The 15,300-nt window shown below is 63.2% G+C and overlaps 1 protein-coding gene and 1 long non-coding RNA gene across 2 annotated transcripts in view; one reads left to right on the forward strand and one right to left on the reverse strand.

Annotated features, from left to right (window-relative positions):
• The window catches only part of MOB2 (MOB kinase activator 2), a 75,427-nt gene extending 66,955 nt beyond the window's left edge, over positions 1–8,472 (reverse strand). Inside the window, exon 1 of the mRNA XM_086676570.1 lies at positions 8,347–8,472. Within this exon, the coding sequence (XP_086532696.1) occupies positions 8,347–8,363 (17 nt within the window). The 5' untranslated portion in view covers positions 8,364–8,472. The remainder of the gene's footprint in view (positions 1–8,346) is intronic.
• A 2,948-nt stretch (positions 8,473–11,420) lies between these two features.
• LOC147576294 (uncharacterized) lies at positions 11,421–12,010 on the forward strand. Its single transcript, XR_015240636.1, has 2 exons — positions 11,421–11,580; positions 11,777–12,010. It is a non-coding gene; the product is annotated as an uncharacterized LOC147576294 (long non-coding RNA).
• Positions 12,011–15,300: the final 3,290 nt, after the last annotated feature.

Below are 15,300 nucleotides of genomic sequence, written 5' to 3' on the forward strand. Positions count from 1 at the left end.
GAGCCGGCAACCCCCACGGCACAAAGGTGGAGGCAGGAGACGGCAAACGGGGTATGCCGGCGCCCTTCTGACAACGCTGGGTTGTGTCAGCAGAGGCGCTGGCACCTGGCAGGGAAGGCAAGCGTGGCGGGATGACATCCCCCCACTCAGGCCCTGTGGGACCGGGAACCGGCAGGTCACAGACGGAAGGCACTCTCTGCTCGGGGATGGGGTCAGGCAGTCTCCAGAGAGCACCGAGCCCCCGAACCCTCGCCCTCTGCCCACGGTCGCCCTGAGAGCCAGACCCGCCACAGGACCCTGGGGTCACGCTCCAGGTGCCGACCTTGCAGTCCCAAGAGCAGCCGTACCCGCAGGATGGTGTGCTCATCCGACCGGGCTCTCCCTAGGGACCGGGACACGAGGCCTAACCGCACATAACAGCAGCTCTCCGAGAACAGGACAGAGGTGATAGGGACAAGGTGACGTGCAAGGTGACAGCGGAGCTCTAGAGGCTGCGGTGCGGTGAGGTTCTCGGGGCAGACAAGCTGGGAGGAAAGCAGCCAGGATGGCGAGCCGTGTGCACCTCACGTGTACCCGGCCCCGCTGGGGCGCTGAGCACGTATGCCGGCCACCGCAGCCAGCACCCGGGGTTGGGGGTGGGGGGCTGGGGGGGCAGGACAGGACCGCTCCCACACTGGCCACCATAGCTGGCACCAAGGCCAGGGGTGGGCAGGGCAGGGACCGCTCGCACACCAGCCCACCCCCAGGTCTCCAGGAAGAAAGTGCAGGCCCGGAAATGAGTTCTCAGACCCGGCCGGTGCTAAGCCCCGTCTCAGCTGGGGGAGGGGGGTTCCCTACAACAGCTGCCTGAGGTGCACCCACACCACACGCGGACGCCTCACAAAACCCCCCGAGCGCTGCCAGGAAGGTGACGACTCAGGCCGTGTCGCAGATGAAGAAACAGAGGCTCCGGGGCCCTAAACAAGCTGTGGCGCCAGGACTCACACCTGAAGCAGCTGCCCCGGGGCCACACGGGCTCAGCACCTCTGCAGGACAGCGGCCCGTGCACCCGGACACCCGGATTTCCAGCAATAACCGGCCCAACGTTCCCATGCCCCCTGGTCTGCAGATGGGGCTGCCGGCAGCCCTCCCCTTCCCCACACGTGGCCCCCCTCCCCCCTTCGGGAGGGGGAGTCTGTCCCCTCCCACCATATCTGGGTGGCCCTGTGACTTGTCCGACCGACACAGCAGAGCTGACACTCGTCTTCTGACAGCTTCCACCGTGGCTCTCCTGCTGCAGCAAGGCCACGTAGAGAGCCCCTGTCACGGTGCTTGAAGTGTGACCTGGGGGGCCACGGTTAAAGCTCTTCTCATGACAACCTGAAGACGGTACTTGCCTCTCAGTCCCATTCTCTCACCCGTGTACAGCGGAGCTTTCCAGAAGCTACGTGACTTGTAAGATTATAATGGAACGAACCCAAAAGGAGATATAGGGGATCCAGCTCATGAGATTTGCAAAAAGTTGGATCATTCTTCTCGTGCTTTGTATTCTGCAAAATATAGTTACTTTTTAATTGAAAACAACTTACGTTGACATACACTGGGTTTACTGTTCTCTTTAAGTGAATTAAAGAATATTGTAAATTTATTTTATTTGCTAGTACGTAAATATTGTTAGCTACAACCCATATAAATCCAGTCATTTTTTTTCAAGGTTTATTTATTTTTGAGAGACAGAGCATGAGCAGGGGAGGGACAGAGACAGAGGGAGGCACCAAATCCGAAGCAGGCTCCAGGCTCCGAGCTGTCAGCACTGAGCCCGACACGGGGCTTGAACTCACAAACCGTGAGATCGTGACCTGAGCCAAAGTCAGACACTTAACTGACTGAGGCACCCCTAAGCCCAATAATTTTTAAGAATGTAAGGGGAGCCTGAGACCAAAAAGTTTGAGAATGCTGCTCCAGAGTCTACATGCAGAGAGGCCATATGGGGAAACTGAGGCCCCACCCATCAACCCAGAGTTGAGAGAAATGGTGGTCCTTGTTCGGAGCCACTAAGTTCTGGGGTTGATTTCACAGCAACAGACACCACCCAAAGCCCAAGAAAAGAGACACATTTACCTGGCACGATGGGGCCAAGTCCACTGGACCCCAGGACTGGATGTGGGCCACACATCCACAACCTGGCTAAGCCACCCACATTACTGCTGGGGGTCAGACCAGTAAGCCGTTTGGGGTTGGGGAGGGTCTCCCTGCTGGCCTTGAAGGACACAGCCAGTGAAGTGGGGGGGGGGGGGGGCTGGCCACTTTGGTGAGCACGGGCAGTGCAGGCCGAGCCCCGAGACCACGGGACTCCAGAGGCACCATTCTCTGGGAGAGAACAGTCTGCCAGCCCAGGGCCAGCCTGGTGCAAAGGCTAGAGGGGAGAGGTCCCCTGACCCTAAGGGGAACAAGGGCACACCTCCCTGCTTGCCAACGGTCAGCCTGCCTTTTGGGGGAGAAGGTGCGTGCCCCTGCGGGAGCTCCCTGCCCTCACCCTACACAGAAATGCTCAACTAACACCAAAAGTCACCACCATGACCCAACTTAGCAACGACATCCCCAACAAGCAAGCAAACAAACAAACAAACAAAAAGGTGCGACAGGTTGTAACTACACACCCCGCTCTCCCAGGGATGTGCCCAGGAACAGCTGCAGGAAGGAGGAGAGTACGTCCCACCCCAGCAGCCGTGCACTGTCAGCTCTCTCGAGCTAGCAAAGGAAACCGTCTTCAAAGAGAAAGGAACCAGAAGGTGACAACGTGAATGCGGTCACCGCCCAAAGCCACATGGCTCTACACAAGAACAGTGCCACAGCTCATACGTGGCCCGGACACCCCACCCAGCACCTCCCTGTCTCCTCTTTAGGCCTCCACAGTTCACTCCTTGGTTTCACCTCTTCCTACGTCCACGTCTCCACGCACTGTTCTACAGAGCAGCTCCCGGCGCCGCTGGGCGTGCCCAGCCAGGAGCAGTCCTGTCCTGGAAGAAAAACAAACACGGGAGACAAAGAAGGGCGGCACTCCTGCCAAGTCGGACAGGAACAGCATGCGCCACCTCCTTTTCCGGACAGGCTGACACTGACGGGAGGAAAGGCACATACACAAGTCACGGGCGGGGCCCGAGACCAGCTCCCTGACTAGCTCCCAGCATCCATGTGCCCAAAAAGTGCAGAGAGCGCCTCACCGAGCACCTCACGGGCCACACGAGCACATTCACGACAAAGCCAAGAGCCTGTCGGTTCCCAGGACGAAGCAGGAGACACCGCGACCACAGGAACACCGGCACAGGCATCCCCGCCGAGGCCCCCGGCACCCACCTTCCCGAACCACACGGCTCCCTCCCACGGCAGGCCTTAGAGCGAACAACAGCCCCGTTGTACCAAGTGAGCCCCTCCCAAGCCACCGCCAGCTCCTGACAAGGTCTGGCAGCCAGCCCCCCCTTCCCCACCACCCCCCCCAGTGCTGTCTGGCTTTTCTGGGTTCTGGGGAAGAGGCCTTGGTGAGCAAGCACCAGGCGGTGGCACCTAGTGGGAAGAGTAGCGTCCACCAGGGTGGCCCGGGGCCCTCCCAGGCCACAACCCCCGTCGCCGGCAGAGCCTGTCTGCAGCGCCACTGGTGAGTGCGCGTCCCGTCTCCCCGCAGAGGCACAGCTGCCGGGACGCTCCCTGCAAAGCTCCCAGGGGATACCCCAAGCGGGAGGAAAATGAGAAATGAGGCGCCGCTGAGAGCACCCAGGTGCACGGGCTCACCCCACAAAGGGGTTCGTGTTAACGGGAATCTGAACGCACCAGCGGCCGCAGCCAAGAAGTTCGGCAAGCCCGGGCCCAAACAGCCGCCCAGGTGGAGCCGTCTGTACCGCGGCCGTTCCTGGAAGCTCCACGACCACAGCTTCCGAGGGGGTCACCAGCTGGAAGACAGCTTTTCCGTCGATGCCTCCGTGCCTTTGCACATGCCCGGGCCACAGTCCTTCCTTTCTGCTTGGAAAATTCCTACGCATCTCCCCACATGAGCTCCCCTGCTCGGAGCCACCCTCCCGGCCTGGCCCCCCCACCCCAGCTCTACTTCATTCACCCCTCCACGCTGGGTCACCAGTGTCCGCGGCCCTCCTCTCCCAGCCTGACAAAGCAAAGACTGTCTCCTTGATCTCGGAAGCACAGGGCCCGGCCCACAGTGGACAGTGGATGCCGTCGGGACCCGAAGGTAACCTCAGCTGAGGAAGTGGCCCAACTCACTGTCAGAAAAGGCTGGGTCACCGCAGCATCACTCACGATCGACCAACAGTGGCAACAACCCAGACCACCGACAGAGAAGCAAAGTGTGCGTATCTCCGTACCCCAGAATGTCACCTGGCCGTGAAAAGGACTGATGGTTGATCCACGCACAACGTGAGCAAACTTTTAAACGTTACGCTTAAGTGAAGAGCCACAAAAGACCACGTGTTGTGATTCCACTTACGGGAGACGCTCAGAACAGGCGGATCTAGAGAAAGTCAGTCAGTGACTACCCAGCGCTGGGAAAGGGGAGTGACCGCCGATGGTCACGAGGCTCCTTCGGGGCGATGGCAACACTGGCATACCGAGCTGTGCTGATGGCTACACTGCTCTGTGCTTTCACTGAAAGTCACCCAATTGTGCACTTAAAACAAGTAAACTCTACGCCGTGTAAATTATACCTCGACGAGGCTGTTAAAACAAAAAAAAAAAAGCCTGGCGACTCAGGCAAGTCCAGTCTGGGTGTCCACACGATCAGATCTGGTGGTCAGTCCCAGGCCAGTCGTCCCATGAGCCAAAGTGCAAAGAAAAAGTCATCAACACCCCATTCAAATCCTGCATAGGTACACGTACACGGGAATCATCTCCTTCAACTGAGCACAAGATTCCGAAGGCCAAGCCAGACAGGCCAGAAAGCCCCGTGGCCATCTAGAAATGCCTGCTGGCTGACCAGGAGCGCCAACTTCCATCGTGGTCTGCGTTAAACTGCCAACACCAGAGGCGGATCTCCTGCCAGAGCCGGAGAGCTCTGAGCTACGGACGTCACCCACCTCATCCGCCGCTCGAAGAACAACAGGGCGGCCACAGCCCCAGGAAGGGGGCTGGTGTGCGCCTGCCCCTGCCCTGGCTCCGGGCCCAGTCTGCAGGGTGGAGGGCGGGCATGTCCCTGCAAACTTCACCCCGTCGGCCTCGCCCACGACCAGCGGGAGGGCTGAGGTGCTCCCCCCCCCCCCACTCAGAAGTGGGAGGAAGTGCATTTCCTCTTCTACTTTCCCAGATACTCAGAAGCTTCTGGACTGTGCTTTCTGTGGGGTAAAAACTAAACTGCGCTCTTACTGTCTGCTCACAAATGCCCGCCACTGCCAGTTAAGACAAAAGTTTTCCCCCAAACCACTCCCCACTATGTGTAGGGCTCCTCACTGTCTGGGACCACGCGGAATCTGACATAGCTCACGCAGCGTCTCTTCTGGGGCTCGCTTCCTCCCCCGTCATCAACTGTCCAGGACGGAGATCGCCAAGGACTTAAGAGGCAGCCACACGAGGAGCGGTGACCCTTCTCAAGTCAGAAATTACTCTTTAAAAAAAGAAAGAAAAGTTACTCTACACCTAGCTCACGAGCCAGCTCCACGCCGAGCAGAGGAAACGTGCAGTAAAACACACGGAGGCAAGCTACGCATCGCGCAACTCTCCTCCAAGTTGAGTCCCAGCGAACTCCGACGGCAAGTCGTGACACGCTGGCGTTGTTCTCAACTTCCCGCGGCAGGTTTCCGGCAAGACCTCCCTTTCCTCAGATAAGGCCGCCGGTGTTACTCAGCAGCGCACTTTCTGTGACAGACAAGTACGTCCGTTGGCTGCTCCGCCCGTGACAGCTGCCAGCACAGAGGGCGGGAGCGGTGCTTGCCACTACAGTTGAGTCCACGCTTTGTCACCCGAGATGAACCATGGCAAAGAAACTTTCTTAAAAAAGAAGAAAAGCTGTTTAAAACATAAGAAGAGAACTGTAGTTCAGACTAGCTGGTTGATAATGGTGTGAATTAAGAAAAATATCAAGGAACGGTAAAAAATAACACAGTTCCTCAATTCTTCCAGGTTGAAAACCAGAGAAAGGCCTGATGGGCAACTAAAGGCCCGGCACTGAGCACGCAGAAGGTGCCCGGCAGGACAAGCATCTTCACCCGCCGTGGGCGGGCTCACCTCCAGGAGAGACCAGCGGGAGGGCCACCCGGGGTCCGGGCTGCTCACTCCCTCTGCAGCTGGAAAGCCAAGGCCTCGCTCGGCCTCCTCCTTTTCCACAGCAGGTGCTCAGTAAACGTGCGGGAGGGGCAGAGGGCACCGGGCCCTCCCAGCTCTCACGTCCTAGGATGACCAGCTCTGGAGGGACGTCACTGCGTGACAACTGAAACTGCGCCACTTTTCTTTAAAGGGGCGGGCGGTCTGCGATTAAGGAACTGCTGAAGAACTGATTCACAACCTGCGATACACAGTCCACTAAACTGAAAACGCACACGCACAGATAACCAGACCCCGTTCGAGTCCCTCTGCCGAGACCTCTAGCGTCCTCTCGGAACCGCCGGTCTCCCAGCCAGGCGGCAGGAAACGCTCCTGCCCTTCCTAAGGCCCCGTCCCTTTCAGCGCGGTCTTCCTGCAGCACGTGGACCCAGCAGGCGAGGGCTCCGTTGACCTTACTGCGCCCCCGCCCCGGCTGCAGTCTCGCCCAGGGCCTCGAGAACAGTGCCCGGTTAGCCTCACTGCGGTCAGCTTCTGGACGTTGGCCGCGAGACTGAAGGGGCACGAAGCACGGAACTCGGTTTAAAAGACCGCCTGCCGGCGGGTGTTCAGCACGGAGGACCCGCTCCGTGTGGGCCGGCGCGCCGAGCGATCCCACGCAGACGACACTCGGCCGCTCCCTCAACAACCCCACGCTCGGACGGGCCCTGCGGCCGCGGCGCCGGGAAGTCAACTCGGCCCATCAGCCGTCCACTCCCCGAAGCGCCGCGGGGCGGCCTATCCACGCAGAGAGCGTCCGAGGGTCCAAATAAGCAAACGCGGCCGCCTGCCCTCGACCCTCCGCGCCTGTGGGGTACAAGGGCCCCCCACAAAACGCATCCCCGTCCTGCCGGCAGCCCACGGTAGCCAGTGCCCAGCCTCGCGCCAAGCGCTCTTCTCCGCCGCCTCGGTCTACCTCCCCACACCTGGCCCGCGAGCGCTGCCGTTTCCAGGTCCCGGGCGGCGTTAGAAAAGCAGGTCTGGAGACGTGACCTGACGGCGTGAAGGCACACCGCCGCCAAGCAGCAGGCGCAGGACGGAGGCCGGCCTGTCCAGGCGGCCAGCGGAGCGGTCCCCTGCGCCGCCCCACGCGGCCCGAGCCCTGCCCTCTGGGCCCAGGCCTTCCCCTGCCGAGCTCGAACTTCTCTTTGGCCTCTGGATCCATCCCTCCCGTGCCCACCTCCGCCGGTCTCCCCGTCACTGGCCCGCGCGGCCAACCTGCGGGCCGGGCAGGGGCACGCCGTCCCCCCCACCCCACCCCCCACCACCCCCGGCCCTGCGCGGACCCGGACACGAAGACCATTCGCCCCCCTGCGGGGTCTGCGGGGTCGGCCGGGCACCTCCACCTGCGCGCTGCCAGCCCAGCCCCCGGGGGCGGCGGGGCGGGGGCGCTAGGAGCGTCGGGCGGGGACGCACGAGGGCCGCGCCACCGGGGGAAAAGTACCCGCCCCTCTCGTTCCTCAAAAACAAAAAAGTTTTCACCCGAGCTCGCTTCGGGGAGAGCAACTTCTGGACACGACGCCACGCTGTGCTTCCCGGGTTTCCAGCCGCGCGCAGGGCCGGCGGGACGGAAGGCCGGCGTGCCGCCGCCGCCGCCGCCGCCGCCCGGACCGCCCTGCTCCGCACCCCACCCTCCGGCCCCCGCCGCCCGGGCCCCGCCGCCGGCGGACGCACCAGCACGGGGGGGGGGGGGCCCGCTGTGCCCGCCGCCCCCTCCCCCGCGGAGCGTCCCCGGCCGGCGACACACTTCTTTCTTCCACGGCCGGCTCCCCGCGGCGGCCGGCGAGAGCAGCCCCGGCCGCTCCCCCAACCCCTCCCCCCTCCCCCGCCCAGCGGCGAGCCGCGGCCGCCGGACCTGCGCTGGTCACCGGGGGCGGGCGCCTGTCCGTCCCGCCCGGGCCGGCCGCCGCCGCCGCAGCCCCGCGGCCGGCAGCTCCCGTCCGCCGCCCCGTCCCCGAGGAGACGCCCCTCGCCCGGCCGGCCCGCCGCGCCCGGGCCCGCCGCCCCGACCCCGTGCCGCCCTCAGCGCGCCCCGCCGCCCCGGCCCGCCTGCCCCGCCGCCCCACTCACCCCATGAGCCAGTCCATGGCTGCTCGGGGCCCGCCGCCCGACACGCTCGGCCCTCAGCCCGCGGCGGCGGCGGCGGCCGGAAGTAAACACTCGCTCGCACACTCCCACACGCGCGCCGCGGGCGCCACCGGAAGTGACGCGCCGCGCGCCGCCTGCTGGGACTCGTAGTCCCGGCGGCTTCTAGGCCAGGCCCGCCCAGCCAGGGAGCCGGCGCGGGGCGTGGCGGGGGATGGGGGCGGAGGGCGGCCTCGACGCCCCGCTCCCTCCTGCGGGACAGTTAATCGCACGGCCCAGGATGTCCTGTCACACCCCGGATGTCCCCTCACACCCCGGATATCCCCTCATACCTCGGATATCACCTCACAGGCCCGGATGTTCCCCCACATCACAGACCGTCCCCTCACGCCACGGACGGTCCGTTCACACCCCAGATGTCCTCTCACATCTCAGATGTCCCTCACACCCCGGCTGTCCCCTCACAACCCGGGATGTCCCCGCACACCCGGATGTCCCCTCACACCTGGATGTCCCCTCACCCCTGGATGTCCCCTCACACCCCCAGATGTCCCCTCACACCCCCAGATGTCCCCTCACAACCCCGGATGTCCCCTCACAACACGGGGTGTCCCCGCACCCCCGGATGTCCTCTCACCCCCGGATGTCCCCTCACACCCCCAGATGTCCCCTCACCCCCGGATGTCCCCTCACAACCCCGGATGTCCCCTCACAACCCCGGATGTCCCCTCACCCCCGGATGTCCCCTCACAACCCCGGATGTCCCCTCACAACCCCGGATGTCCCCTCACACCCAGATGTCCCCTCGCACCCGGGTGTCCCCTCACAAGCCCGGATGTCCCCTCACACCCCAGATGTCCCCTCACACCCCGGATGTCCCCTCACACCCAGATGTCCCCTCACAAACCCGGATGTCCCCTCACAAACCCGGATGTCCCCTCACACCCCAGATGTCCCCTCACAACCCCGGATGTCCCCTCACACCCAGATGTCCCCTCGCACCCGGGTGTCCCCTCACAAGCCCGGATGTCCCCTCACACCCCAGATGTCCCCTCACACCCCGGATGTCCCCTCACACCCAGATGTCCCCTCACAAACCCGGATGTCCCCTCACAAACCCGGATGTCCCCTCACAACCCGGGATGTCCCCTCACACCCGGATGTCCCCTCACAACCCGGGATGTCCCCTCACAACCTCAGATGTCCCCTCACCCCGGATGTCCCCTCACAACCCCGGATGTCCCCTCACACCCAGATGTCCCCTCACACCCCAGATGTCCCCTCACACCCCAGATGTCCCCTCACACCCCGGATGTCCCCTCACAACCCCGGATGTCCCCTCACAACCCGGATGTCCCCACACCTCGGATGTCACCTCACAGGCCCGGATGTCCCCTCACACCCCAGATGTCCCCTCACACCCCGGATGTCCCCTCACACCCAGATGTCCCCTCGCACCCGGGTGTCCCCTCACAAGCCCGGATGTCCCCTCACACCCCAGATGTCCCCTCACACCCCGGATGTCCCCTCACACCCAGATGTCCCCTCACAAACCCGGATGTCCCCTCACACCCGGATGTCCCCTCACACCCAGATGTCCCCTCACACCCCTTATGTTCCCTTCACACCCCGGAAGTCCCCTCACAACCCCGGATGTCCCCCTGCACTGGGACCGACTTCCTCCAGGCCCGAGGGAAGCAGCCCCTCCCGCTGTCAGAGGACCCGCCCCCCAAGTCCGTTGCCCTCAGGTCCCCTGATGCCACCTCGCGATCCCTGCGGACGCGACGGTTCACGCGTCAGACGGGTCCCCACCCCCACCCCCGCCGTCGCCCGCAGGGGCGTCTGAGGGAAAGGGGAGCCCCCCGGGGGGTGGGGGTGGGGGGACAGGGGCAGCTCGTGGCGCGGCCGGGGGCGGGGGCGGGGCGGGGTGGCGGGGGCGGCTTCTGGGACCAGGCGACGGGCCTGGTGAGCCCCCGCTGTCCCGCCGTCCCCAGAGGCGCAGGCCGCCGGCGACCCCGTGTCCTCCCAGCGTCCCTTGCGGCAGCGGGAGGCCAGGGTCGTGTTGAGGTCACCGTGACGGGGAAACCGGGAGGCCGCGGGCTTCCCTTCCGGAAGCCTCCGAAGAGAGGTGCCGGGGCGCCCGCGGCTCGTGCAGGGGCGCGATGCCCGAGGCACCGGAGCCAGCTGGGGCCACGTCGGGGGGCGGGGGCGGCTGCCGCTAAGAACGTGGAGCAAGAGGACGGGGCCGGGTCGCGGCCTCTGTGGGGGTGACAGCGGCCGACGGCCCGCGGGACCCCCCCCCCCCCGCCTGGCACGGCTGCCTCCCCACCCCCCCCCGACACCCCGCGAAGGAGGGCCGGCGGGGACGGCGGGGTGGCCGCACGGGGCCCAGGGGCGGCCGGCCGGGGTCGCCCCGCTCCCGCGCCTCGGCTGAGCCAGGGGCCGGACGCTTCTGGAGAGCGGGGCGCACCCCGCCTGGCCTGCCGAGGCGAGGACCCCGGAGGGGAGGCCCGGGGCCGCCCCGCTTCGCCCTAACCGCGTTGTCCCCGCGCCCAGGCTGCCGACGGGGGGGGGGGGGGGGGAGGCGCGCTCGGCGACCGTAAGGCCCCTGCGTCGTGTGCAACCCTGGCCACCGACAACCACTGAAGTAGGGAGGAGAGACATGGCAGAAGAGGAGAGTCGCCGAGCCCGTCATCTCTCGGAAAGGAAGGACACGCAGCCCCGCGCCGGGGGCCTCATCTCTGCGACCCGACGGGTGGCCGTGGCCCACTCTCACGACCCTGCCCTCCGCCAGCCCCTCGTCAGGCTGCACCTCCGCCTGGTGCGGCGACCTAGACCGCCATCCCCGAGGCCTCCGAGCTCCCGCTGACCCCGCCGGCCTCGGGCCACCGCCGTCTTCCGCCGACCGGCTCTCCCCCGGGACATGGGAGTCCTGGGAGGGGCTGCGGTTACATCGTCTTCCTTCCCGCCCCCGCCGTGTACCGGCCGTCTACGTCCCCTCGTCCCCTCGGTAGTCCGGAAGTCAGACCCCGGCTCTTCCTCGAACCCGCCGGGTGACTCAGCGTCTTTGCTGGAGAAATGGGAGTAACCCTTGCCACATGTGTCATAGGAAACTTCGAGAGCTCACCGGTGCAGGCTGGAGGTGCGGAAGCGGGCCGCTGTGACCGGGCCTATGGGGAGTGTGGCCTACCTGCTCCTGGCAATTTACCTGGGCTCAAGGTCAATCCCCTTTCCCTTGATGATGGCGCATGGCTAGGCACACCCCACTTTACGGCCCGTGTCACCCAGTCCCTAATGGGCAGCTCAGATCGCATGGTCGTGTGACACCCCCCCCATCTGATTGATGTACAGTTTGAATTGTGCCCGGTGGCAAGCCAAAACTTGCATCTCAAAGAATCGCCATTTATTTTTTCAGGTGACATGGCTTTGCTCCAAAACCCGGACCCTCCCATCTCTCTCCTCCATTAGCGCTTGCCAGGACCAGGAGGCAGAGGAGCAGGACGGAATGGGGTTCCTGCTTCTGCTCTGGGACCCCCACAGCAGTCCCGAGCTTCTTGCCCCTGGACTCCTTTTAATGGAAAAACTCTTGATTACGTCACTGTTCTTCCCTGTTGCCGTTACTTGAAGTAAAAGGCAATTACCTAATTGATACCCTCATCCGGATGTCTGTCTTCTTCCTGCCGTTACGGTGATCAAGGCGTAAAGATTTGTCCTCCACTTTGCAGGGGATATCTTGACATTCCCAGACCACTGAACTCCCGAAATGTCACCAAGTCCTGGGCTCCACGGCCCATTGGCATGAAGCCATCATCCGGTGGAATGGTGTGAGACCCTGAGGCGTGCCGAGACGGTCAGAATCTGCGTGGACCAAACCGGGATGGAAAACAGGAGACGACCTGACCCCGCAGCATGAAGGCAGGGGCACACTGCTGGTCTGGCCACAGGACAGCGCGCTGCTCTGAGGCGGGGCGCGTCGCGTCCGTGAGACCCGTAGCTGCGTAACAAATGTGCCGACCTGCTCCAGGAAGGACACCACATCTCGAAGGACAGCCGCAGTTGGAGTCATGTCTTTTAAACTTGCAAGCACACTGTCAATCACCGACACCCCTCCACCTCCTGCGCGGGCGGGGGGAGGATGAGAATGACAGGAACCTCGCTGTCTGTGTCCTTCAGGTCTTGGGCGGTGGCATGCCCCTCTGTGACTTCTCTGGCCACAAAGCCCTGCTTGCGGTCTATTTAAGCAGGAGGTGGACCTGTAGGATTTTCTTTTTTTTTTTTTAATGTGTATTTATTTTTGAGAGAGAGAGAGACAGAGAGAGAGAGAGAGATTGAGACAGCATGAACAGAGGAGGGGCAGAGAGAGAGAGACACAGAATCCGAAGCAGGCTCCAGGCTCCCAGTTGTCAGCACAGAGCCCGATGCGGGGCTCGAAGCCATGAACTGCGAGATCGTGACCTGAGCTGAAGTCGGCCACTTAACCGACTGAGCCACCCAGGCACCCCGGACTTGTAGGATTTTCAATCCGTTCTTCCTTCTTTCCATTCATTCCTTCATTCATTTGGCAAATAAGTACTGAGTGCCAAGTATATGCCGGGCACTCGTAAGGTGCTCAGAATACGGTGGGCAGACAAACCAGACGAGAATCTACCCCCATGGAGCTTACAGGCTATTGAGAGCCGACACTCAATGGGAAAAAATGAGACATATAATACGTAGACACAATAACACCAATGATAGGGACAAAGAATGCTGGGTGTCCCCTGCCCCCACGACCACAGGATGGGACCTTCCCTGTAGAGAGAGTAATTGCAGATTAAATTAGTTCATATGAGGACACAGAGACGAGGGTGGGCACCTAATCCAGTATGACAGGTGTCCTTATAAAAAGGGAGGAAGTGGGAACAGAGGGTTAGGAAGGCAGCGTGAGGACACAGGGGAGGACGAGGCGGGGGAAGCCTGGGCCGGATCCTCGTTCACAGCCTCGGGAGGAACCAGCCCTTCCCGCCCGAAAGACTCGGGGGCTCCGATTTCCAGAACTGTGGGACAATTAATTTCTGTCGTGTTAAGCCGCCCAGTTTGTGTTCCTTTCTTACTCATACAGGCTCCAGTCCACAGCCTCACCTTTTCCACCAGGCACCCGCCTTCTGCCCAGATTCCAAGGGGCCGTGCCAGCCGGGAGCTCCTGGGCTGGGAGACAGAATTTGCCCAATTCTGCTTTGCTCTAGACGAGGACCGGCAGGAACTCCCCCCAGGGAAATGGTCCTGTTGCGGGTGGAGGCTGACACCTGTAGCAGAAGCGTGAACGCGCAGCCTAGTCTCAGAGGAAAGCAGGGTCTCTGCTCAACGGCTGACCCGGGGCCCTCCCTCCTCTTCCACTGCCTCTGTCTGGACTGACCCTGCCTGTCCCTCGGGCTCACTCACTGCCCTCCACCGGGCCCCTGCCCACAGCCTGGGTCGGTCCAGGGCACCCCCTCCCTGTGCTTGGCCGCCCCGCCAGGAGGCCTTGGCACGGGGCGCGCCTCGTGACACGCATTCTCCTCCACTCTGGAGGCCGGAGAACAATGGCTCCCTCTTGCCTCCTGAGCGGGTTCCTGTGCCGGGTACAGTCCCAAGTAAGGCTGAGGGTGCGCGCCGGCAGTGCAGGGGCAGCGGGGGCCGGGGCGGGGGGTGGCAGGCTGGTTGCGGCAGCCCCTTCCGTTCCCACCACCCCAGAGGGTCAGCATTTGCTTGTCTGAGAAGCTGGCCTGGGGTGGGGGGGGGGGGGGGACACTTTGGGAAGGGTACTCAGGAAGCCAGTCCCCTGAGAGCTTCTGTGGTGGGTGGCCGCCGTGTCTTTCCTGCGGCATCAACCCTCCTAAGCCCTCAGCAAACACCGAGACGCCCTCCTGCAGACCCACAGCAGGCCAGCTTTGCCCTGTACGCGCTCCTTCGCTTAAACCCCACGGCGTCTGGGCGGTGGTCGTCAGGCAGGAGACTGAGGCTCCTCGAGGGGCCGGGCAAGGGGGATGGGATCCCAGAAACTTCTGCTCCCAAGCCCCCCATCTTCCCACTGCGCCCTGCTTCCCAGCGGGGCTCTCCTCCCTGGGTGTTGGGTGACAGTGGCTTCAGCGCCCTCCCCCTGCAGAAAGCAGGAAGCCCCTTGGTGGTGCACTTGGCTTAGGTGCCAAGGGAGAGGACTTGGGGCCCGTGGGGCGGCCAGGGCTCAGGGCCAAGGTAGCGATAGGGACACCAATAACCGATATCACCTGGGATCGCTTCCGGGGTGCTCGCCACCAGCCAGGCACCAGGCTCATGCTCCGTGTACCCCGTCGCTACCCCCCCAGGCGGGGGCCCTCAGGGACCTCTCTTACAGGTGTGGCTCAGCACGCTGGCCCAGGTTACACCCTGGGACGCCTGAGGGCCGGGTCGGTCCCCCTCCCCCCTCCCCCCTGGCATTCCCAGGTCTCCTTCCTCCTCCTCCATCCTGGAACGTGCAGGTGACTGCAACGCCCCTGCTCACAGCTCCGGCCAGCCGGCACCCACGGAGAACCGGCGCCAGCCGGTGCCTCTGCTCCCTCCCGGAATCCACCTTGCTTATTCACCTGAGGGCATCCGGCACCTAAAGAAGGGTGGGACCTTTCGAATGAAGGACTTCTCGTGTTTTCTTCACCGTCCGAAGTCTCATCGTTATGCTTGAGTTCAGATGATGTGCCAGCCACCCCCCTCCCCCCAGGATACTGGCTGTCACTTTGGGACTTCTGGGTGGAGATCCAACCTTTAGGAAAAAAACAAATTCGGATTTTGGTGGGAGGCTGTGTCAGTTTCCTATGGCTGCTGTAATAAACGGCCACAGACTGGGTGGCTTAAAACCATGGGAGTGCATGGCTCCACAGTCCTGGGGCCCGGGAGTTGGAATCGAGGTGCCAGCAGGATCTTCCTTGCATGTCTGGTGACTGCCAG

This window comes from Puma concolor, chromosome D1 (assembly GCF_028749965.1).
Source record: "Puma concolor isolate L17-30 chromosome D1, mPumCon1.1.hap2, whole genome shotgun sequence".
Classification (NCBI taxonomy): domain Eukaryota; kingdom Metazoa; phylum Chordata; class Mammalia; order Carnivora; family Felidae; genus Puma; species Puma concolor.